Source organism: Nelumbo nucifera, chromosome 1 (assembly GCF_055504915.1).
Source record: "Nelumbo nucifera cultivar China Antique chromosome 1, China Antique-T2T, whole genome shotgun sequence".
NCBI classification, from domain to species: Eukaryota; Viridiplantae; Streptophyta; class Magnoliopsida; order Proteales; family Nelumbonaceae; genus Nelumbo; species Nelumbo nucifera.
In genome coordinates, this window is record NC_142649.1 from 66,172,744 (window position 1) to 66,197,120 (window position 24,377).

Genomic DNA, 24,377 nt, shown 5'->3' on the forward strand with positions numbered 1-24,377 from the left:
ATTTATAATATATAAAAATATTAAATATATATAATATACATAAATATATATAAAATATATGTATACTGGTCGGTTCAATTAACCGTCGGTTTTCTATATTGGTTAACCAAAACCAAATCAGTACATTTGATTTTTTAAAACACTGAACCGAAACCGAACCAACTGATTCAGTTAACCAATTTTTTGGTTTGATTTTGGCCATTTTTCGGTCGGTTCGGTTTTTTTCTAACCCTACCTACAAGGCTACAACCATCCAATGGCTAGTAATACAATAATATTAAACTAGCGGAGGGGGCCCTGCGTTGCAAGGGCTTGCTCATAGACTATCAGGCTCGAGCTCAATTTTAATTATAGACTTGAGCTTGAGCTTGAGCTCGGTTACCTTCGATTGTAGGTCTCTCAAGCAGTTGAGGTGTCGAGCCGAGGTCTCCCTCAATTGTCGAGGTGCCAAATCGAGGTCTCCCTTAACTGCTGAAGTGTCGAGCTGAGGTTTCCCTAGGAGGCGAGGTGTCGAGCTAAGGTCTTCCTTAGTTGACAAGGTGTCGAGTTGAGGTCTCCTTTAATTGTCGAGGTGTTGAGCGGAGATCTCCCTTAGTGGCTGAGGTGCCGAGCCGAGGTCTCCCTCGGTGGTCGATGTGTCATATAGCTTGAGCTCGATTCGAATTAGAGACTTGAGCTTGAGCTTAGAAGTTCAAACTCGACTCGGCTTGGCTTGAACTCGACTACCTTTGATTATAGGTCCCCTAGCAGTTGAGATGTCAAATTGAGGTCTCCTTCATTTGGAGAAAGAGTGGTATTTTTGTAATTTATAAGGAAAGGGAGAGAGATGGCAGGAAAGAGGAAGATGTCATTCTTGTAATTTATGAGAAAAAGAGAGAGAGAATTGATAGGAAAGTGAATGGTATTCTTGTAATTTGAAAACAGAAAAAGCAAAAAAGAGAGAATTGGTAGGAGAGAGTGATATTTTTATAATTTAAAAAAAAAAAAACAAAAGAGGAAGAATTAATAAAGAACGGCATTCTCATAATTTCTATTAAAAAAAGCAAAAAATACTTTTATATTCCATTTCCCTTCTCATGCTGTATACATATTTCAGCTTAATATATTTATATAGATATTATGTCTTCGGCGTGTATTTTTCGACAAGTTAGCGTGTGAGATCCCCCGCCGACGGGGAAACGCGGGCTGCGAAACGAAACGTGAACATATTTCGCTGTCATGTTCTACGATTATAAAAACCCGGTTTTTCGAATTCTTTCAATATCTTGTCGTGCTCTGACTCCATTACTTGCCACTGACTTCTTCCATTCTCCCCGGATTCCGGATAGTCGGCTGGATACATCACATCCACACACTGCAGGGTTCAGATGGGTATCTCCCTCTCCGTGGTTTAAAACTACGGCGGCTTCTGGTTCCCACTGCCATGTATTCCAGAGAAACTCTAATAGGTTGCATCAATCAACGACTCGATCGGATTTCTTCCAAGAGGAAACTAGACGATTATGGGCCCTGTGACGACGATTTCTCTGATTTAGTAGTATCGGCGAGGATGAAGAAAGATGAAATCAATGCCGTTTATTCGTCTGGAGTGGAGGAAAGCAGATTAAGTCATAGCCTCAAGGGGAACGATGATTACGGTGATGCTAGAAATGGGGTTTACCATTCTCTGTCGGAGCCTTGCAGTAGTAGTTCGAGTGTGGGAGAAATGGAAGGCTCGTCTTCGAGGTTGCATTTTTTCGTCAGGATGATTTCGGGGGGAAATACAATTGTCATACATGCGAATTCGGAGGACTCTGTCGAATCTGTCCATGAACAAATTAGAAAAATGACTGGGATTCCAACGACCGAGCAAAGGTTGATCTACCGAGGGAAGCAGCTCCAGTGGGAACAGTCGCTGGCCGAGTGTTCCATCCAGAACGATGCGGGGCTTCAGTTGGTCGGGCGTATGAGGAGTACTGAGTATCCTCGAACTTGGCAGGTAATCAACGATTTGGTTTCTTCTATTTGTCGCCTGTGTCAAGGTGATTCAATCCGTTCCTCTCAAAACGTTAAATCCCGCGTGAATGAGTTCTTGTGTATTACTCCGAGGGACGGCAGTGAGCTTACTTCGGGACATCTTCAGATATTTAGGTCTTCCGGTGCCCCAACAGCTCTTGTCATGCTCTTCCTTTCGCCCCTCAAAGGAAACAAGGAATACGCGGAAGAGTCTATTCGGCTCTTTCTTACTCCCAATATTGAGTTCTTACCAAAATCTATACAGTCCCGCTGCGCTCCCATAGTGTTGGAATTCTGCAAATTGCTTAGTAATACCGCCCGTGATGATCCGCTATATGTATCATGTCGAAATACTCTAGCTTTTTTATTGGAAAATATTGGAGTTGTGCATGGGTCCGAGTACTTTGATCACACGGAGGCATCGGCTGTAATCCGAGACTTCTCCCCCTTTGTAAATGAGCTGGCGAATAAGTTGTCAATGGGTTTACAGTCAAGTATCAACTCATCCCCGTCCATCGGGATGTCTGTAAATGATGTCCGTGAATTTTGTGCTTTCTTACTACCCTTGCGGAGAGCAATTGAGGACCAGATCAGTGAAGAGGATTCCATTCTTAAGCGTTTGGACGAGATTGAATTATTGCATGTTAATTTCACTGATTTGCTTGGGAAAATTGATCAATGCCTCGAAAAAGTGGGAGGGTTTTTGGTTTCTAATGGAACAGGGGAAAGTGAAAGCTGTAGACCTGTGTGGTCAACTTATCTTGCTATTCTTAAGGAACTGAACAGCATTTCTAAACTTTATCCCGGCGCTGAAGAAAAACTTTTCTCTGTCATGAGGTCAAGGCGGTTTTCTTTGAATGCTCTTATTAGGTTTTCCAAGCGAAGTGATGAGAATTTTTGGCTTCTTAAGCATAAGGATGTGACTGATTTTGAATCTAGGAGGCATTTGGTAATGATGTTGCTTCCTGATATAAAAGATGAGTATGAAGAGCTACATGAGATGCTTATTGATAGGTCACAGTTATTGGCAGAATCATTTGAGTACATAACTCAAGCAGATGCTGAAGCATTGCATGGTGGCCTTTTCATGGAGTTTAAAAATGAGGAAGCCACAGGTCCTGGTGTCTTGCGGGAATGGTTTTGCTTGGTTTGCCAAGAATTATTTAATCCAAAAAATGCCCTTTTTCTAGCATGTCCAAATGATCGACGAAGGTTCTTTCCTAATCCTGGTAACCTTTTTCTCTAGCTAATTATAATTTTTGCTGTTATATATGTCAGACCTTGGACATTACAAAATGTTAACCCCCTGGAAAGACAGTGCTAAAAGGTGGGCATCTTTGATAATCGACTTAACTTATGAATTTGAATTTTTGTTGATATGATAAATGCTTGAATTAATTAGTTTGGTATAAGAGTTTCCTTTCTCATAAAATGCAGATGATCTTCTAATGTAATATTGTTTCATCTGCAGCATCTAATGTGGATCCTATGCATCTTGATTATTTTAGCTTCTGTGGTCGGGTGATTGCATTAGCTTTGATGCATAAAGTGCAGGTAGGTGTTGTATTTGATCGTGTTTTTTTCTTGCAATTAGCTGGGAAATTTGTTTCTTTGGAAGATGTGCGGGATGCAGATCCATGCTTGTATAGGAGCTGCAAAAAGATTTTGGAGATGGATGCTGATCTTTTGGATTCAGATGCTCTGGGGTTGACATTTGTCAGTGAAGTTGAAGAGTTAGGTTCCAGGAGAGTGGTGGAGCTTTGTCCTGGAGGGAAGGGAATTGTTGTGAATAGCAGCAATAGAGAGGAATATGTGTACCTTCTCATTCAGCACCGTTTTGTCACATCTATCTCTGAACAAGTAGCTAATTTTTCTCGAGGGTTTGCTGATATTCTTTCTCATTCAAGTCTTCAAAAGTTATTTTTCCAAAGTTTGGAGCTTGAAGATCTTGATCAGATGCTGCATGGAAGTGAGAAAGCCATTTGTGTAAAGGACTGGAAAGCACATACGGAATACAATGGTTATAAGGAAACAGAACATCAAATCTGCTGGTTTTGGAAGGTAAATTTTTGTAGGATCATTATTTTCACTTTTTAGTTTCAGAAACTTGCTCTTTAATCTTCAGTGCTTGTGTAGCCATTCTTTATTTCTGTTTCATGCACTGTTGGTAATCAGTTAGGCATGTAGCTGCCCATGGTGCATTATCACTACTTGGATCTGATCCTACTAAGATTAAAAACACTAACTATATTAAGGCTCTTTTTGTTTGCAATGAAATCCTTTAGAGATGCAAGATTTGTACCCAGTTTGGATTTTAGGCCTAGGTTTGTACAGTACCCCTACCTGATGCAAGATTTGCATTTTTTATCTCATTTGCATTCATAGTTGATGCAAATTTTGCATCTTAAAATCTGATTCCAAATTTGCAGAACTTCCTCCCACCTTCATTTTCTCCCATATAAAGTGGGGAACACTTGTACCCCCATGCATTTGTTCCTATTTTGTGTTCCTCTCATTTGCACCTCAAAAATAAAACAAAGTGAAACCTGAAGTAAAAGTGAACCAGAATTTGCACTTCCATGCATTTAGGCCACGCTTGGGAGTGCTTCTCCAACAGATTTTTTTTTTTTGTGGTTTTTCATGTTGGGGAAGCCAAATGCCAGTCAAACAATAAACTCTATTCAGCCTTTTTGCTTAAAAAGCCCATTTCGAGAGGTGGAAAACAAGCTCCATTTAGCTTTTCAGGTTTGTAAGAAACTATTTTGAAAAACACTCCCAAAGGCAGCCTTGCACCAACATAAATGTAAACAAGTGGAACCTAAATAATAATTAGTAATATAAGCATTTTATATTATTATACAATATTGACATGATATTATAGCCATAATTAGTCTCATAAGTATTGTATGTTTCATGTTTGTGTATTTGTGCCTGTAACAGGTAGGTTGGGCAAAAACCAGCTATTTCCTAACTCCTAACACACTGGAGCTTTTCTTGGGCATATGATTCTCAGCCCACTTTGGTCTATCAGCTCCTATGCCTGACCGAAACCTTAGGACTGGGCTACATTTAATGCTGGAGTCATTGCAACTCACAATTTCTGTCATTATGTCTTTCTAGCTTTTTTCCCAGTTTGGTTGTGTGTGTGTGTGTTTTAGGATCAGAAACAGATCAACAATTTATTTTTGTAATATAATAGTAAACCCCTCACATCAAAGCAATAAGAGGAAGCAGTGCGAAACAATCTCTAGCACTGACTTCTACATGGAATAAAAAATTTTCAATAAAAATGTACCAGTACATTCAGCCCAAATTCAAAACCTCTCAAAAGAGAATACCCACACCTTGAGTGGGCCTTGAATCCAGTTGAATAGCCAAGTACTTGCCTTTCTTATGGTATGCAATGTTTTAAAATGTGGAGGCGTGATGCGAAGCGTGAGGCGTAGTTCAGAACGCAAGAGGCGTAAGCCTCCTTAAGAGGGGGGGGGGTTAGGAGGAGGATGAAGAGGAAGGGGGGATCTCATTTTTCTTTATTTTTAATAAAAATCTTTTATATTAAGAAGAATAAAGATGCATAGCATTAGTTGAAAGGGGGGGGGGGTCTCGTCGAAGCGGAGGCAAGCTCGCCAGAGTGGGGGCAACCACTTTCTTTCCCCTTATCTTTTCTTCCCTTTCCTTTCCTTTTCTTTTCTTTCCTTTTCTCTTTTTTTCTTCTCTTTCTTTTTCTTTCCCTTCCCTTTCTTTTTCTTTCCTTTCCTTTCCCTTTTTTTATTTCTTCTTTTTTTTGTCTTTTTATATAAGATGTGCATGAGGTGCATGAGGCGTACACCTCTAGCATGCCTCATGAAAAAAGCGCAAGAGGCGTACGCCTCAGAGGTGTCAGTGCCTCTGGCATGCGCCTCAGGGCGTTTTGGGAGCACCTCCAGGCGTTTAAAACACTGATGGTATGTCTGTACATCCAAGGCCCAATCTTAGCTGAATGCATCTTTTGCCACGTTATAAGTTTGCATTAGTCTTTCATTGCCACATTTCATGATCTGAAGCATCATTATTTCTGCAAGGTAATCTTGGACTTTTAGTTTTCATTTTAAAAGGAGTAATAGGTTAAGGCATTTTTGTATAGTTTAGTCTTCATGTTGAAGTATTCTTGAAACTGGTAAGAGAGCGGAACTGATTGAGTATATACATATATATATACGACACTATCTTTTCAATAAACAGTATCCAAAAAGTGGATATTTTCCACTCTCAAATAAAAGTTTTCTTCTTCAGACATGTGTCTATCTACTCTCAAAACAGTGAGAGTAGTTAACTCCACTCTTAGAAAAAGTGCTAACTTTAGACGCATGGCTACATATAGAAAAAAAGTACCCACTCCAAGCTAGCTTTAAACACATGGCTGCCTATAAAATGTACCCACTCTAAAAGATGTGGGACCCATATGGCAATATCAATCTTTGTAAGTCAATTCCCTAATTCAAATAAAAGACTCATTATAAAAATTTTAAATTACAAATTAAACATTATTTATTTTTACAAGTTTAATAAGGAATTTAAATTAGATATAATTACAAAATAAATAATGAATATCAAACAAAATAAATATGGCTGTCCGTAGTTGTTCCGTACTTGGGGTCATTATCTAGTTATAAATAATTAATTATCCAATAATAATCATCTTATTGTTGGATATATGCCTGACCTGATAAAGTTGCTAAGTGATATTAGAATGGATGGGCCAGTCACTAATTGTAGATTGATGCAACTGATTTGAGAGATAATTCGAGAGAGGTGATCCTCCTTCCTCTTCTTAGGGGAATGCAGTGTGGTTTTCAATTTGAAAACCTGCTTTTCTTTTTATTGTAAATATTAATATCAAAAGTATATCCAGTTACTATTATAAATAAATCACTCTATTGAGAAAGACAATAATATTTGTATTAAAATCCAAAAAAGAGTACATGAGAAGATATACAGATATTACCCCTGCCAAACAGTCAACAGCCTGTCATTATACAACATCTCTAATACCAGATTGGCCTGTCCATCGGCTACAGAATTTAACCTGGTGATAAAAGAATAAGAATAGTCTAGTGAAGGAGTGCAAAGATTCTTGGACATTATCTGACATAATAGATATGAAGATCATAAAAACAAATAAATGATTGTTTAGAAATTGATTGATAACATGGTATAATAAGTCAAGATTGGTACCATGTCAAAACATGCTTTACAATGATGGATGAGATGGGATTATAGAATGTAGTCATTAGATGCTAGATTTTTAGCTGTCTATTTTTACTGTCTACTATTAGCCCAACTAAGCAGTTAGTGTGTTGGTAGTAAACATTATACTTGGCTTGAGTTTTTTCACCATGTATTTTAATGCTATATGTTCTGAAGTTTCCTTTCTCCAAGGAAAGAGCAACCAGGTAGTTGGTCAACTTCAAATCACTATTGTCAGGCTGGAAATACATGGAATGATGGAACCACTTTTCCAATAGTTGGGGTGTTGCTACCCACCTCCTTTTGATTGGTTCCATTTAGCCCAGAATACTATGCTAGGTTGATCCTTTAGATTGTTCCCAGAAGCTTTGTCCTGCATGTTGAAGTGATTCTCCTGTTTTGCAGTGGTAGAGAAAGCTTGAGCGGTTTGGAATTCTTTACCTGGAATTTGAAGTGTTAGTAGTGATGCAAATGCAGTATCATGCAAGCTGCCTTATAGCTTCTCTGAATACATCTCCAATGGTTAAATATATAGTTTGATTGTTTGATTAGTAGAACCTTTCATGAATGCCTAGTTTATTTGGCATAATGTAACTAGAGTTTTAAAACTCCTACAGGTTGTTGAGGAAATGTCCGCAGATCAGTTAAGGATTCTTCTCTTCTTCTGGACCTCATTGAAGTACCTTCCAGTAGAGGGCTTTGGTGGCTTGTCTTCTCGTCTCTACATCTTTAAGACATCAGATTCTGATGATCGACTACCCTCATCACACACATGCTTTTATCGGTTGTATCTTCCTCCTTGTCCATCTCTAGCAGTTATGCAGGATCGGCTTCGTATCATTACCCAGGAACATGTTAGCTACAGCTTTGGTATTTGGTAAAGTCTACTACTTTGTGATGATGAATTTGGCTACATGCAAGAGATTAAACCAAAATCTTGTACAGTTCAGATCATTACTTCATTTCTATTTTGTAGGGCATGCAAGAGGGTTCTACGTTTATCTCTAGTGTTTTCTTTAAAGGTTGCATTCTGAGTTCTCCCTTTGACAGTCGAAAGACGTAGTGAGCTTTTGTATTAAGATCTTGAAAGCCTGAAGACCCGTCTTTTGGCGTGTCTTTCCGTCCAAAGACGAGTTGAAAAAACCAAAAAGCTTCATTTAGAGCTTCTTAAAAATTGCCTAAAACGGGTTTTGTGCGTCTTTTTGGTGTAATGTTTTTTGGTGGCTAGGTCTTTTTCCAACCTAATGGAAAAAGACGAAAATGCGAGCTGCCAAGCTTCTAAAAAGTTGGCAGCCTGTGTGAAAAGATGCACCAAATGGGGCCATAAGTAATGGTACACCTGAAAGATGGCACAGAAAAAAAAAAGGAAATTTTTATATACTGCTTTCTCTTGAGTTGAGTACAGGACAGTCAAGAAACATGTTAAAAAAAAAAATGAAAATAAGTGGAAAATGCTAGAAATGATAGTCATAAAGGAACTAAGATGTAGGGTTAGGGTTAAACAGAAAGAATGACCAAACGGGATTCATACGTTCAACCCCATATAATTGGGATCAGGCTTGGATGACGATGGATTCTATTCTGTCTTCAAGAAGGATATCAAACATATTTATTTACGTTCTCTTCTCATTCAATGGCTTCCTCTAGAATGGAACCGTTATCGTAGGCCACGTGAATGGATGGTGTGACCAAATCACATACATCCATGTGTAAGGGCATCACGTGTAGGAAATCTGTTTGGCATTCTTTCAACTCTTGGAGCCTGTCGCATGCCATGGCATCAGAAGGTTGTGTATAGAAGAGCTTCATTACTAAAGCACCTTGGCATCAGAAAATTCTGCTTTACTGAGTCTTCTGATACCATTAGCTGTACAAGGAGTGTGGTCAGATTTATTCTCAGGTTTTAATGAATGAAAAAGGGGCTTTCTTCCGGTCTCGTATTACTTGGCAACATGTATTGTACGATCTAAGGGAGCGAATGCTGATCAAGCAAGATTGATATACGTCAAAGGGGAAAAATATGTAATAAATGCTTCTGGAGAGTGGAGACGATACCTTTGTATGAGTGAGTATCAATCAATTTCAGAGAGGCATGATAAGTCACAGGTTGAGGGCTATGGTGCCTTGTTCATGGAACGGAATCCCATGCTAGAGCTCCATTGCCAGTTTGTTGATCACTCGTACTTTTGGTTATGCCAAAAAATGGTTCTATAGAATTTCCCCAGAAGGGGGGACGGGTAACGGTTAATAGATAGATGATGATCTTCGGCTCAATAAGGAGTTGCATCCCTTAAGTTGTGTGGTTTCCTAGTATTTTTTTATCTCAAACCCCAGAACTAGATCACAAATTTGATTCGTCAATATTCAAATTTTAATTGAATTTCATTCATAGGGATAGGGTTTATTTCGGATTCAAATAAAGCTAACATTGCAATCGGATATTGTATATCATTAATAAATTCTATTAACAATAATCAAAATACTATATATTATTAACAAAATGAACTAAAAATACTGTCATATTCCATATCACTTACAAATTAAATTGAATGTACCCTCCAGTAAAAATTCAACATTTAAACAAATTTTACTAATCTATACTATATTATATAGCCACTCAGTCAACGTGGCATCTTCCTTTTCCAATTTTGCTCCAAAATCTCCGTTCCCATTTTTACAAATCTTTAATTTTTTTTTATTGTTATTTTAAAACCACGTAATTGAACTCTTGGACCAATCAGATCTCAACACTTTCCCACCCCAACAAACAAATTTAAAGTGGAGTCATAATTTACCGCAAAAACGATTGTTGTTCTCATGCCAACTAATCCACGATCCCTCTCAAAATAGGACTGTGCTAGCCCACGATTGTGTTCATTACCTTTCAACCAAACCAAGAGCTTCACTTTGGAGTTTGGACAACATCAAAACAAGGGGGAGAGCAAGAACAGAGAGAGACCAAACAGAGAGAACCAGTTGTTTGGGCTCACACTTTCTTAAAACAGTCCTCTCTCTCTCTCTCTCTCTCTCTCTGCTTCATAGCTGCACCAGTCCCATGGCCCACCCCTGTTTTGGTTAGTTCACTTGCATCAAACTATGTTGTCGAGTTAGGAAGATGAGTTTAATGGGATGGATTTGGGCAGCCGCTCCAAATCCGATTCCAAACCCACTATTTAAAGTTAAAAGTTAGTTCACATTTGGTTTAATCACACCGGCCTAACTCTTTTTCAACCAGCCGGTCCATTTCGTTTATTAACACACCAGCCTTTAATTCTTTTTAAATTACAAACCGGTTCAGCTCGTTTTTAGAACCGGTCCAGTCCAACCAAATTAATATATGAAATATCTAATAAATTAGTAATGCATTAATTAATAAATAAGTATAATTACAGTAATTTTCAATAATTGTAATGAATAATTAATACACTAATTAGTAAGGTAGTAATTAATCTATATATATATATATATACATATTAAAACAGGTCCTGCCATGTCAGCATGCCTCTTCTTTGAGAGAAGCTATTTATCTATTTTTTTCCTTTTTGATTTTTTTAATTCCATGTCATTTTTGAAACAACCAATGAGATGCACTTTCCCAATAACGTAAATAATCTCTACTCCTAAAATTACTCCTAAACTACATCCCCCACTTTTACCAAAATTATCTCTAATTCCTATTTATCTTCTAAATTATCTCTAATTCATATTTATCTCCAAAATTATTTCTAATTTAGTAGAGAGTTTCTCTCCTAAATTATCTCTAATTCCTATTTATCCTTTCCCATACTTTTTATCTAAAGAAAGTTTGGATTAAAAAATTTAAGAATTATTTAAATATTCTAACAAAATTATAAAATAACTTTAAAATATTTATTAAAAACACAAAAAATAATTTTATGTTTTTACAAAATATATCACGAAATTATGTACTAACAATTTAAATTATGTTTTTTTTCTGGATTATCAATTTAAATGTTTTTTAAATATTTAATAATATGTAATAACTTTAAACAAATAAAATTCAAATAACAAAAAATTTTAAATATTTTAGAGATTATTTAAATATTTAAATAACTAAATATTTATCATAACTAGAGTTTAAATAGTTAAAATAACGAAATTATGTAATAAATTTAAAAAATTTCTTCAAAGTAGAAAAATAATTATAACATAATATTTAAATTAATAATAATTTAATATATTACCAATTTAATAATGAAATTATGTAATTTATGTTTTTATGGAAAATTAAATTCAATAAATAATTAATATTTTAAAATTTAAATATTTTACATATCATTTAAGTATTTAAATAACTAAATATTTCAAAATAACAAAATATTTAACATAACTATATTTTAAATAGTTAAAATCAATAAATTATGTAATAAATTTAAAAAAATTCTAAAAAGTAGAAAAATAATTATAACATAATATTGAAATTAATAATAATTTAATATTTTTACATAATATTGTAAATAATTAATTTCACTTATATCAAGTAATAATTCGAGAAAATAACTTTCAAAAAAAATAATATTTACTAATAATAATTTTAAACTCTTAATCTATATATAATTAGATATACTAAAATTAATATTTATTGTCTTTTTGTGATAAATGTATTTTCAATAAGTATGTATAAATTTATTTTGTTAAGTTATCTAATAGAAAACTTTCAATAATTATTGGAGATTAAATTACTATTATTGAAAATTTTAAATTTAATTTATTATACTTATTGAATTTATTGTGTTTTTGTTATAAGTTATTGATTAATATTTAGTAGAGATTAAACTATTATTTGAGATTATACTATTTATTGACTAAGTTAATATATTTTTAGTACTTATTGTATTTTTGTAATTTTTGTAATTATTGTAGTTTTCATTTTAATGTATTTGCAATAATTGTGTATTTTTGCTATAAATTTTCAATAATTATGGGAAATTAAACTATTGTTATTTATTAGAGATAAGACTTGTTAATTTAGCTGAAATTATGAGTGTTCATGAATTGGTTTGGTGCGGTTGTAAGCTATTTAATCAACCAAATTGACCTGGTCAAATTAGGGAGTTGGTCAGTTGAAACCGACTAACCTTTTGTGAAAACTGACACACTCAAGTTGTATTGGTTTGGATTGATTTTTGATTTGGTCAGTCTGTTCAAAAGATTTAAACTTAAAAATTGTATTTAATAGTTGATTAAGCATGTGGCTGACATTCAGTATATCCTTTGATACTTTTTACGTCCCCACTATTAAATATATATAGAGGATCGGATTAGATGGTTGGATATGCATACAACGAATTCAGATAATTCCTAATCGGATTGAATTTGAAGATAGCTCACAGAGTCACAGGTTCAATGTGTGCTCATTTTTCAATGCTAATACCAGTATAAAGCAATTTAGAAATTTTCTCGTTTATTTTATTTTATTTTTATTTTTATTCCACATAATATTCATTCATGCCTCAAATAAATGATTCTTTGATTTGTCAACGTGAACAGCAATCACCAATGGTATTTTATTTTCTAAAAATTGGATGAGACGTGTTCATGTGGAGTGTCATTAACGATCTTTGGTTTTGGCCTCCGTCACGTCACGTTAGTGGATGTCTCTACCACTTCGGACGATTACCATCCATCTCCAAAAGAATACTGTTCAGCAGTAACAAATGCTCTTCCCTCTACCTTTTGTTTCATGTCTTTCTGAATATGCCGGTTTTTCTTCTCAGTTTATTGAACTCGGATATTATTTGCAAAATGTTTAACATATTTTTATTTGTTTTTATAACACGGGCGTGCATTGCTTCCACTATTTAAATAAAATTCCAAGTTTCCAACGCTACTTTTTTTTTTTTTTTATACTAGATTTATGTTGCATACTTGGTGAATCACTTCGGTTACAGCATTTGCAGATCTATTTCAGTTACTGGAGTTGCAGATCCGTTTGGGTTACTCGTTAAGTTCAGCTCAGCAATTTGTGGCCAAACCAGATATGTTCTCCTTACCCTTATTTATTGTGTTTATGAACTGAATATTCAATATGTTTGTGAACTGTTAATCTTGCCGGCAACTGAAAATTTGACTGGTTTATAATTGAAGTATTGAACACCAGTCTCTATTAAATTGACTGACTGTCTCTGACAATCCTAATAGGCCTATTCTGAAATAAGAAACATAGATCTGTTGTGATGGGCAGTTTCACCTGTTCCTTATTTTTTTTCCTTTCGCAATCGCCACTTTCCGGTAGTGTTGCATTAGTGGGGTAGGTCCTAAAGCATAGTTGACCTCGTTATTGCCATGTCCTGGTGTTAGATGCACTAGATAGCCCCGGTTTTTTATCCTTGCATCAGCCTGTAACATGGGCCCGTTTTTCTATGTACGGGTAAAGAAGAAGATGAGCTTCCTTAGACCCGTTTAAGCATTTGCTCGAGGTCGATGATCAACTTGGACCCATAATAAAACCCATATAGCCATATTAGGTAATTTAATAATGTGCTATAATAACTATAATAAATATTCTTTTCTCATACCTTAATTAATTCTTTGATTGGACGCCATTTAACATCATATAAATAATTCTTTAGATAAATTTAACGGTATACAACTTCAGATTTGTTGGTCTTCTAAAAAAAATTAGATTTGACTTTAGTTTGATTAATTAGGTAATATTAATTTAATTATTTAGATAAATTTAATTACAGATAAACTTAAATTATATTTTAAGTTGTATCAAATTTCTATTTTAATTACAAATAATTAAAAAAATATATGTGATAATACTTTGAGGTTATAATAAGATATTTTAATCATGGTTTTTAAAAACGAACCAGTTAGGGGTCCGATTACCGGTTCGAACAGTCCAACCATTCAACCCGAACGGTCGGCCCGTTTTGACAAAAAAAAATTTTTAAATTAAAAAAATTGGAAAACGGTCAAAACCGTTCGAACGGTTAACCAGCCGATTCAGCGATTTGCTGACCAAAATCAACGGTTTTGGGGAAAAAAGCACTTTTGGGGGAAAACGAAACTAGTCAGGTGACCGGTTCCCGGTTTTTCCGGTCCGGTTTTGAAAACCATGATTTTAATTACAGATAATTAAAATAACCATCTTTTGATTGAATTTCCCCTGCACCTAGGTTGGGGGGGTTATGGGTTTGGGGAATGGGCTAACCCCGTTGTGTAGCCAATAGCCCCTTGCAGCAAAAAAATTACAAATAATTAAAATAAATATATTACAGATAATTATTTTTAGGGAAAATTCACGATAGGTACCCTGTACTTTAGGCTGAGTGTTAATTTAGTACCCAAACTTTAAAATGCGACAATCTAGTACCCGAACTTTCATTTTGCGACGATTTAGTACCCAACACTAACCAGCCATTAAGTGATGCAAAAAGACAAAAATGCCCTTCAAATGTCATCTAATTTTCTTTATCAACCATATAGTAAAACCAGACCATAGGCTGAGTGCTAATTTAGTACCCAAACTTTAAAATGCGACAATCTAGTACCCGAACTTTCATTTTGCGACGATTTAGTACCCAACATTAACCAGCTGTTAAGTGACATGCAAAAAGACAAAAATGCCTTCAAGTGTCATCTAATTTTCTTTATCAACCATATAGTAAAACCAGACCGACAGTGCCGCCTATTCATCATCTCACCTCTTCTCTTCAACGGAGAAACCTTTTCAAGCACTTCCACTTGCTTCTTCTCACTCACCATTAGCTTTTTGTTGTTGTTCTTTGGGATACTACACTGCACTGGAATTTCTTCTGCTCTTCTAAAACATGTTGTTTTCATCACTCACAGCTTCATCCAAAACTGAGATCCGCCGATGGTACTGACCCCTGTTCTATTGTCTACTAGAGAGACCTACGACTCTCTTTGGGTTAAAATGGCTTCTTGTGTAACACAACCGAGGAGATGGAGATTTTTGGGTTGGAAATATTGAGAAAATTTACGGGAGTTCCAGTTTGGTCTATTGGACCTTTACTACCTCTAGCATTTCTTCTTAACCTTCCCTCTCCTACCAATTCTAATTTATCCTCCTTACGCGCAGGAAAGAACCCAGCATCACACCAGAGAATTGCATCAAGTGGCTGGATTCTCATCCACCTGGTTCGGTTCTATACATCTCGTTTGGATCTCAAAACACGATCTGTGCTACCCAAATGATGGAACTAGCTATGGGTGTTGAGTCAAGTGGGAAAGCATTCATTTGGGTTGTTCGGCCACCTGTTGGGTTTGATATAAATGGTGAGTTTTAAGGCGGAATGGTTTCCAGAAGGATTCGAAGAAAGTGTTACTGAGAATAGACAAGGTCTCGTTGTGCGAAAATGGGCGCCTCAGCTAGATTCTCTCGCACAAATTGACAAGCGCATTTCTTAGCCAGTGGATGGAATTCGGTTTTGGAGAGCTTGAGCCAAGGGGTGCTGATTATAGGTGGCCATTGGTAGCAGAATAGGCTTACAATTCGAAGATGATGAAGAGGAGATGGGTGTTTGTGTGGGACGGTAGGGTCATGAGTGGGGAGGTGGAGAGTAATTAAGTTGGTGATTGGTGAGGGAGAAAAAGGGAAGGAGATGAAGATGAAGGCGAGTGAAGCTGCAAAGAAGATAAGAGCTGCAGTGAAAAAAGGAGATCAGTTGGGGTCTTCGGTTAAGGCACTTGATGGTTTTTTAGAGATTGTTTTGTCGCAGAGACAAAGCTCTAGTTTAAATGAAGCAAATGGATATCCTTATTAAGAGAAATGAAAATGGTGAAGGGTGTGATTGGGAAAGCAGATCAAGTGGTGGAGAAGAGAGCTATAGCAGTTGCAGAGAAGACAAAACAGTGTTGAGGTTACTTTTTAATTTAGCCTTTTGTTTTCCAATTTTCTGTTATGCTCTCGATCGGCATTTAGAACAGAGTATAAAACAGCTATGGGCTCAAGCTTTCAAAAGACACTTGGGTGTATTATTTTCATTCTTCTGTTCAATGTGTTAATCTCCACTGATGTATTGCAGACAGGTGTTTCCGTAATCCACGTACCCACTTGACACTGGTAACCCTCCTTCAGGAGGTAGCAGTGGTGGTGGTCTTACACCACCTTTTGGAGGTGGAAGTGAACTCCCAAGGACAAATCCTCCACCTTCAACTAGTCCGACATGCCCAATCAACGCGCTGAAAGTAGGGTTGTGCTTGGATGTTCTTGGTAGGTTGGTGCACATTGGATTAGCGAACCCAGTGGAAAATGCTTGTTGTCCGGTGCTTGGAGGTTTGCTAGAGCTTGAAGCAGTTGTTTGCCTCTCTTTCATTTTCTTGAGAAGGAAGATGATGAACAGTGTCCAAGGGTGATTTTGACATTTTCAAGTCCTAAATCACACATGAAGTCACACGATATTAATAACTGGCGGTCCATTAACAATAGGTACTAGATTGTCGCAAAATGAAAATTCGGGTACTAGAATGTCGCGTTTTAAAGTTTGGGTACTAAATTGGCACTCGGCCTAAAGTACAAGGTACCTATTGGGAATTTTCTCTTATTTTTATTATTATTACTTTAATTATAGATAAAACTTAAGCCTTTGGGACTTTTTATTGTTACAATTAAATTAAATTTATTATATGTATAATATAAAGAATTAAATTATATTATTACAGTTAATAATATTTTTATTATTATTAAAAGTATCAATAATAATTATTATTCTTCAATTATACATAATAATAATTATTATCGTTTTAATTACAAACATTTTTTAATAATAATAAAAATATTATATTCTAACCTTAAAATGTTATTAATAATTTAAGGTTAAAAGTAATTTTAATGAATTATCAATAATAAATTCATAATAAAAAATTACCAACAAATATATACTAATCATCAATAACCATAAAAAATAATAGTAATTATTAGAAATTAATAGAAACTAGCAGAAAATTACCAATAATTACCAAAAAATTGTCATAATTACTAGAAATTATCCAAGAAAATTGCCAAAAATGAATTAACATTATTTCCAAAAACATATGATAAATTACCAAAAATCAACATAAATAAAAATAATCATTTAGTATCAAATTATTTTTACTATTTCTTATACTTAATCAATAATAAAAAATTATCAACAAATTACAGAATTTATTAGTGGAAATGTGGAATTAAACATATTTTGTGAACATATGTACTTATTATGAATAAACTTAAAAAATGATAGTAATTACCAGAAATTAACCAAAGATTGTCATTAATTAATAGAAATGAACAAAAATTAACCATGAAAATAACCAAAAATAAATTACCAATATTTCTAGAAAATATAATAATTACAAGAAATTACTAAAACTAGCAGAAAATTACCATTAATTACCAAAAATTATCATAATTATCACTTTATCAGAAATTATCCAAGAAAATTACCAAAAGTGGATTAACATTATTTCCAAAAAATATGATAAATTTCCAAACATCAAACCATTAATTATGAAATTATTTTTACTATTTCTTATACTAATCAACAAATTATAGAATTTATTAGTGAAATTAAAAGTACTTTGTGAAAATAATTACTAATTATCAATAATCTTCCAAAAATAATGATAATGACTAAAAATTGTGGAGAATTTAAAGTATATTTTTTTATTTGCACAGACAATGCATTATTGAATTATATCGTTTTATTACATTAGCTACATTGATTTTTTTTTTTTTGTATAGATTATAAATCATATGATTTAAACATTACAATCCTATGCATTTCTATTGTTTTGCTTTCACTTAACAAAGCCCGTGCATTACACGGGTCCCCACTAGTAATTTTTACAATAATGTACACTAAATATTACCGATTATAAAGTATCATTTCTGGCGCGTATCACTAATACATTCTCAAAACATTGGAAAGACCTAATAAAATTATAAAATTACATCAAAATAAAAGAACAAAACTGCATGAAATCAGGGAAAATAAAATACGAAATCATCGAATAGATGGATACAGGTTTCTGGATAGAAGATGCAGGGAGCATTGGTGGGGATGTTTAGGATGGCACAGTAGTAGTACCTGGTTTCAAAGAAGTAGAAGCAGCATCCCCAAAGATGATAGGAAGACACAGGCAGTACTCTGTAGATGTCCGCTTGACTTTGGTGAAGTTTCAGGAGAAGCAACTGTCCCATTCCCAGTGGTTGTTATATTCTTTGTAATCGAAGCCAATGGTGGCTCTGCCACATCAGATTCTGTCAGGACAGGGTTTGGAGACTCAGCAGGTGGCAAAAATTCGGCAGTAATGACTTGCATGAGAGCACCAGGCTCAACAGGGTTCATATAATATGGTTTATTTTTTCCCATCTTCAAACATTTGTTATCTGCATTAACACGGAGTACCAACACATCAATATCTTAAACTTGAAAATGTTGAATTATAAAATGGACTACAATTAGCAGGACGTAGATGGAACAATATCTGTTGAAATAGATTTATACTGTCTTCAAGACATGAAGCATTGCATTTGTTGCAGAAACACAGTAACATCTATATATAGTAGGATCAGAACTTACTTCTGTATGCTGTAGCTGTCCCTGGGAAGTCGGTGATGATTCCATCAATCCCAGCTCCCATGACAAAAGAATTGATCTCAACAACTGGGTCTGAAAAGAAGTCCCATGCTTGAGATACAAACTCATTCCTGAATAAATACACATAGACAGTTAGGTTTGATGATTGTAACTTTGAAACAATGTTGGTAGCACCAGTGAGGAAGAGCTGATTTGTAGGAAACACAGATTCCTTTGTGATTGCCACAGAATGAGCAAATTGCTTGATATCCTTGATTGATGAGTCATCAGCATCACGGATATCTTCATCAATTTTGTAGACCAACTGGTAATTGGTTTTCTCCTTGAACTTGATTAAAACGGATCTGTTACTGGATTGGATCATAACCTTCTGATTGGTTTGGTTATTATAGCCAGACTGGTTTAAAGCATCAATCACTGCATTTGTTACACTTAAACCCAGACTCTCTGCAAGATAGGCTGCATTCTGCAAGTAAAGCAAACAAATATCATAATCCAGAATGGGAAGTGGCCATCCTTCCCAACTGGTGGTATGAATGATGTATATGCATAAAAAAAGGGACTTTCCACATGACAGGAGCTATAATGCTATATCTGATGAAAACTGAAAGTAGCAATAACAGTAAGTAACCATTCTTAGCAAGGGGCATATTAGCTGAAAATTCAACGAATTGCAACTTTTTGTTCTTTTCATTTCTTTTTCAGGGGGAGTGGTTGGTTAAAGTCAACCTATTTGATGACTAATCAATTTGGACAGAAATATTTTCTGGAGGGTATTTGATCTCAACCCTCCCCTACGCCCAAAATAAAAAAAGAAAAGAGAGAGAGAGAGAGATCATACAAAAGAGGTATAATCCTAACCTCTTGCATAAAAGTGTTTGTACCTTTCAGTCAAGATAACCTGTAAACATTCAGCATGGGTATCTCTCTTATGCAATGACTTTCATTCAAAGAGAACAAGCAAATAGGTTGTACCATATGCACTGACCTCTATGCTGATCAAAACAGAAAGTGGCTTGTCTTTTGCAAAGGCCAGAAAGTCTTTTAATGAGAAGATGCTTCCAGCATATTTATATGCAGGATTCCGATACAAAGCGAAATCCCTGGATGGGTTCGATATAACCGCTGCAGTGAAAAGGAAATTTACAATATCAAAAAGGTATTATTCAATACTTGGTTGAGACAGCAATTTTTCTACCATTTTTATTTTAAAAAATATAGGCAGTTGTAAGATCAAGATTTTAAAGGGCTAAAGGTAGTCAAGGCAATTGGTTGTGGAGAGGCAAAGTGTAGGGCTCAGGCACTTTCCTAAATTAAAAGAAAAAAGGAACATGATTTATGAACAATAAAATACATTAAAAAAAAGACTGAGAAGTCACCCTACACATGGAAGCAACTTGTCAGACTTTGTTTCAACAAAATAATCATAATTAATCAGAAAGAACAAAGAAATGAAGAATGCAAGATCTCACATGGTTTTAAAGTATTGATACCTATTGTACAAAATGTATTGCTTTTCTTTTCTTTTTTTTTTTTTTTGGGGGGGGGGGTGGCAGGGGCAGGGTACGTCATATATTGTGAATTAAGGCATACCATAAGGGTGAAATGTTAATATTAGAAGTCAGTATCTAATAATGGAATGGACTGCCACACGGAAATGATAAAAGAAACAAGCATTGAGTCTGACATGCTTGATACTCAATTTTTTAGTATTGGGCATATTAATACTTTGAACCATGCTCACAAATAACTGTATTAAAGATCAAAGGAAAATACCCTAACATTTCATGATGTTGAAATTAAGGGTGTAGTACAAGAAGGAACAACCAAAACCCTTTTTTTGACCAATAAAAAATGGTTACAATGAATGGGAAGCTGATTCCTAAATAAGCTTACTGGAATCTTAGCAGGATTCACCTTCAAACAAGCACTCAAAATTCAAGAATATGGATAGGAAGCAATTCAGGGTTGTTTACCATTAAACCATACTATGAGACTCTGGAGAACCAAGCTCAGGTCTATAATTGTAGGGAGCCATGGATGCAAAGGTATGATACTATGTTGTAAGTCATGGACCGGATGGTTGGACTGTGAAACCCGGGAACTGGCATCCATTCCAGTTTTTTGATATCTTGGTTCTTCAAATTTCTGAAAAACTGGTAAACCCATCAAAACCCAGTGAGAACTATTGAAAACCAACTGGGTTTCAGCTACCCACTCAGGTACCTAAATTGCCACAAACTTCTTTTTTTCTTGAACAGAATCTATGACCTCTTTCTTATGTATGATAACATGCTACCATTGATCTATCATCCTAATTGTTATTTGTCCCTCTTTAATATCTATACTGTTGAGAATGCTTAGACAGGAGTATTTTTAGTCTTTTCCTCTTCTCTTGTACTCTCTCTGTATTTGGGCGCCCAAGTAGGGGCTTCCTTGTAATTTTCTCTTTTCAAAATATAAAGAACTTTTGAGGGTGTGAACAGTAACTCACACACACACCTCTCGACACATCTCTTCTTCTTCTATGATGTCAGCAATCCGTACAGGTGTCAGCGGCAGTCAATGAATCTTACATGGTTTGATTCGCCCTGATTTTAGAGGATTTTTGGTATAACTCTTGTCCTTGTTCAAAGCTTCTATGATTTTTAGTGGTTTTTTCAAGGAGAAAATCACAGAAATTGCAGGTCTGATGTCGAGCCTTGTACATAATGTTTAATGACTTATTCTGCTGTAAAACCTAGACCATTCAGGTCGTTTTACACTTTAGGAATGGTGGGAAGTGGTCCTGTAATTTTCTAAGCCCTGTGTAATTTTTGGGAGTTTTTCTTCTCCCTCTATTTTGCTGCCAATCTAGTTTCTTGGCCTTCTTTTGTCTCTTAACCGTGTGGTGACCTTGGTTCTTGGGTCTGTAGATTTGGTTAAGTATTGGGGGTCCCTTTTGGTTGACGAGAAAGTGTCTTGATAGAATATGGAATCATCTAAGGATGTTTAGATGGTTTCCAGTGTGCTCCCAGGAAATGCAGATATTTTCAGTGGGATGATAACTACTTTCAAAACTTGATGAAATCAATTTTTTAGAGTGGTCTCAATCTGCTAAACATACCATTATTGGGAGAGGTAAAATAGGATTCATCACAAGAAAGGAGGTGAAGCTAAATCTTGAAGACCCAAAATTTGCAAAGTGGGAATTGGACAACTCCCTTGTTATGTCATGGCCGATTTGCTCAGTGCAACCTCATATTGCCCGAAACTACATGTTTCTTCAAACGGCCAAGGATATTTGGGATAGGGTTGTTGCCACTTATTCCCAAGTTAACAATACTGCTAGAGTGTACCAGCTTCGAAAGGAAGCTTGCAGTATGCATCAGGGGGAGAGATCTGTTGCTATGTATTTCTCTTCTCTACAGTCTATCTGGAAAGAAATGGATCACTTGAAAGCTCTCGTATGGAAGGACCATAAAGATGATGAGCAGTATCGAAAGTACATAGAGGAGAATAGAGTCTTTGATTTCTTAGCTGGCTTAAATCTAGAGTTTGATTTTACCAGGCAACACATTCTTAGTGCAGACATTGTCACTCTTGCTTCTACTTACTCTCTTGTACAAGGGGAAGAAAGTCGAAGGATCGCCATGACACAACCTCCTATGATTGATCACTCTGCCTTTATGTCATCTCAACCCAAGCAAAGTATTAGCAAGCACCCTGTTACTAAGAAGGTTGAGGATGTTATTTGTGATTATTACAAGAAGCCAAGACACATTAAGGAAAAGTGTTGAAAGCTCAATCCTCATTTAAAATTGGAGAAGTACAAAACCGGGAAGAAGGGCAATGTTCACTTGGCTATAGTTGGTAATGATGTTCAACCTTCTAATGTGCTTGATTCCTCTGGTGTAATGGACAAACTCAAGATTATACTGTTGCAGCTGAAAAAGAAAGGTACATCTTCCTCATCTGGTTCTAGACCTAGTAATCTATCTAGTTCATATGCCAAGATAGGTACTACACATTTTACCTCATATAAGTTAACCCCGGGGAAGGGCAAGATTACTATTGCTGATGGATCTCAGGCCCCCATTTCGAGTCAGGGTGAAGTCAAACTCACTCAACCTTTTTCTTGGAACTGTTCTTCATGTGCCCCGGCTACATAAAAATTTGTTGTCTATTAATTCTCTTACAAAATCACATAATTGCTCAGTGGCATTTTTTCCTAACCATTGTGTTTTTCAAGACCTAAGCACGGGGAAGATGATTGGAAGTGGGCATGAAGTTGATGGAGTCTACCTCTTGGATGGACTTTCAAAGCATGGATAATCAAGCTAGACTAAGTTTTGTTCAAATGAGAAAATGAGTTTTGAAATTATGGCATTGTCGCCTTGGTCATATGTCTGTCAATTTTGTAAAACTTTTGTTTCCAAACTTGTTTGACTCTATGTCAAAGTTGAATTTTGAATGCGAAGTTTGGCATCTATAAACAATGTAGAACCACGTATTTTGCGAACAGTAAAAAAGTAATGTTGCTTTCCATTTGATCCATACTGATGTTGGGTCCCATATGCTATCCCTTGCATGGGTGGGTATAAATACTTCATCCTCTTCATTAATGACTACAGTCGGTATACATGGCTCTACTTGATGAAAAGTCAAGATGAAGTTCCTATGATTGTTCAAAACTTCATGAATTTGGTAGAGACAGTTTGAGAAAAGAGTTAAGATAATGAGATCTGGGCATGTGCTTGAAGTTGCTTAGTAATAGGGTGACTTAAAGGAAGAACAGGCATGTGCTTGAAGTTGCTTGAGGTTTATTGTTCCAGACTCATGTTCCCACTCGTTTCTGAGGTGATGCTATTGAGATATTTGTTCATCTCATTAATAGACTCCTATCAAGGGTCCTTAACCTTCATTCTCCTCCCTAGGTGGTACCATACCACTTATCATGTGGAATAATTAGCATAGATTTTCATAAGTCCATAGTACAGAATGGCTTATGAGAAACCCACATCTCCACCCTAGGGTGAGTGCGGAATTCAAACATTTGCTCATGTAAAATTCGGTTATCTTTGGGAAACTTGGTTATTCAGACATTCTAGTGTCAAGTGAGAACATGGGAGAGTTCGTGGAGGTAGGCCGATGGAAAAAATACATGAAGATTGAAGCAAAGGAGTTTCTTTTTGAGGAGCTTAGATTAAATGGTCAACTAAGCTTGAAAATCAGGGAAGCAAAGAAAGGGCTGGTGTTGTTAGAAGGTCTGAAGGTGATTGAAGGGCTTAAGGAGTTTGTGAAAGATGCAAGTAACAAAGGCAAAAAAAAATAGCTGGAAAGAGTATCTCTCAAAAACTGGAAGAAGGTTTGTAGTAGAGTGTAAGAGAAACACCAAAGGCTTCTTCATTTCTTTGACAGAATTTTTTGGCAAGGGTAGGAAGCAGATGGTCTGCTTCCCAGAGGGAAGGAAAAATCAGGGCTGGAAGGCAGTTCATGGAGTATTATGTGAACTGCTGCAACGGTTGGGTGCTAAAAGATAAGTAACAGAAAGAAGGAAGAAAAGCAGTTCTAATAGTCTGGAGAACAATAATAAGCAAGAGA

The 24,377-nt window shown here is 35.7% G+C and overlaps 2 protein-coding genes and 1 pseudogene across 4 annotated transcripts in view; 2 read left to right on the forward strand and 1 right to left on the reverse strand.

Annotated features, from left to right (window-relative positions):
* The first annotated feature begins 1,117 nt into the window (after window positions 1-1,117).
* Window positions 1,118-8,371, forward strand: LOC104594182 (E3 ubiquitin-protein ligase UPL5-like). Of its 3 annotated transcripts, none has more exons than XR_734698.3 (4): window positions 1,118-3,224; window positions 3,467-4,056; window positions 7,627-7,743; window positions 7,839-7,977. XR_734698.3 is itself a non-coding variant. In XM_010254365.3 (4 exons), exons 1-4 carry the CDS (start codon window positions 1,424-1,426, stop codon window positions 8,253-8,255), a joined length of 2,709 nt encoding a protein of 902 aa, XP_010252667.1. In that variant the 5' UTR covers window positions 1,118-1,423; the 3' UTR covers window positions 8,256-8,371. The 3 variants fall into 3 exon arrangements, 2 of the variants coding, with proteins under 2 accessions (XP_010252667.1, XP_010252668.1); XM_010254365.3 differs by lacking the exon at window positions 7,627-7,743 and adding an exon at window positions 8,198-8,371 and having other exon boundaries at window positions 7,839-8,098; XM_010254366.3 differs by lacking the exon at window positions 7,627-7,743 and adding an exon at window positions 8,198-8,371 and having other exon boundaries at window positions 3,590-4,056; window positions 7,839-8,098.
* Window positions 8,372-15,126: 6,755 nt separating this feature from the next.
* Window positions 15,127-16,589, forward strand: LOC148803364 (UDP-glycosyltransferase 92A1 pseudogene; annotated as a pseudogene).
* A 1,445-nt stretch (window positions 16,590-18,034) lies between these two features.
* Window positions 18,035-24,377, reverse strand: part of LOC104594181 (glycerophosphodiester phosphodiesterase GDPDL3-like) — a 43,633-nt gene continuing 37,290 nt past the window's right edge. The window contains exons 7-9 of the mRNA XM_010254363.3: window positions 19,783-19,919; window positions 18,777-19,260; window positions 18,035-18,583 (exon numbers count right to left, since the gene is read on the reverse strand). Coding sequence (XP_010252665.1) covers window positions 18,288-18,583; window positions 18,777-19,260; window positions 19,783-19,919 — 917 coding nt within the window. The 3' untranslated portion in view covers window positions 18,035-18,287. The remainder of the gene's footprint in view (window positions 18,584-18,776; window positions 19,261-19,782; window positions 19,920-24,377) is intronic.

Coding starts and splice junctions, on each gene's coding strand:
- LOC104594182 (XM_010254365.3), top strand. CDS start 1,424: ATGTATTCCAGAGAAACTCTAATAGGTTGCATCAATCAACGACTCGAT. Junction 4,057..7,838: donor AAATCTGCTGGTTTTGGAAG/GTAAATTTTTGT, acceptor AAACTCCTACAG/GTTGTTGAGGAAATGTCCGC. Junction 8,099..8,197: donor AGCTACAGCTTTGGTATTTG/GTAAAGTCTACT, acceptor TCTATTTTGTAG/GGCATGCAAGAGGGTTCTAC.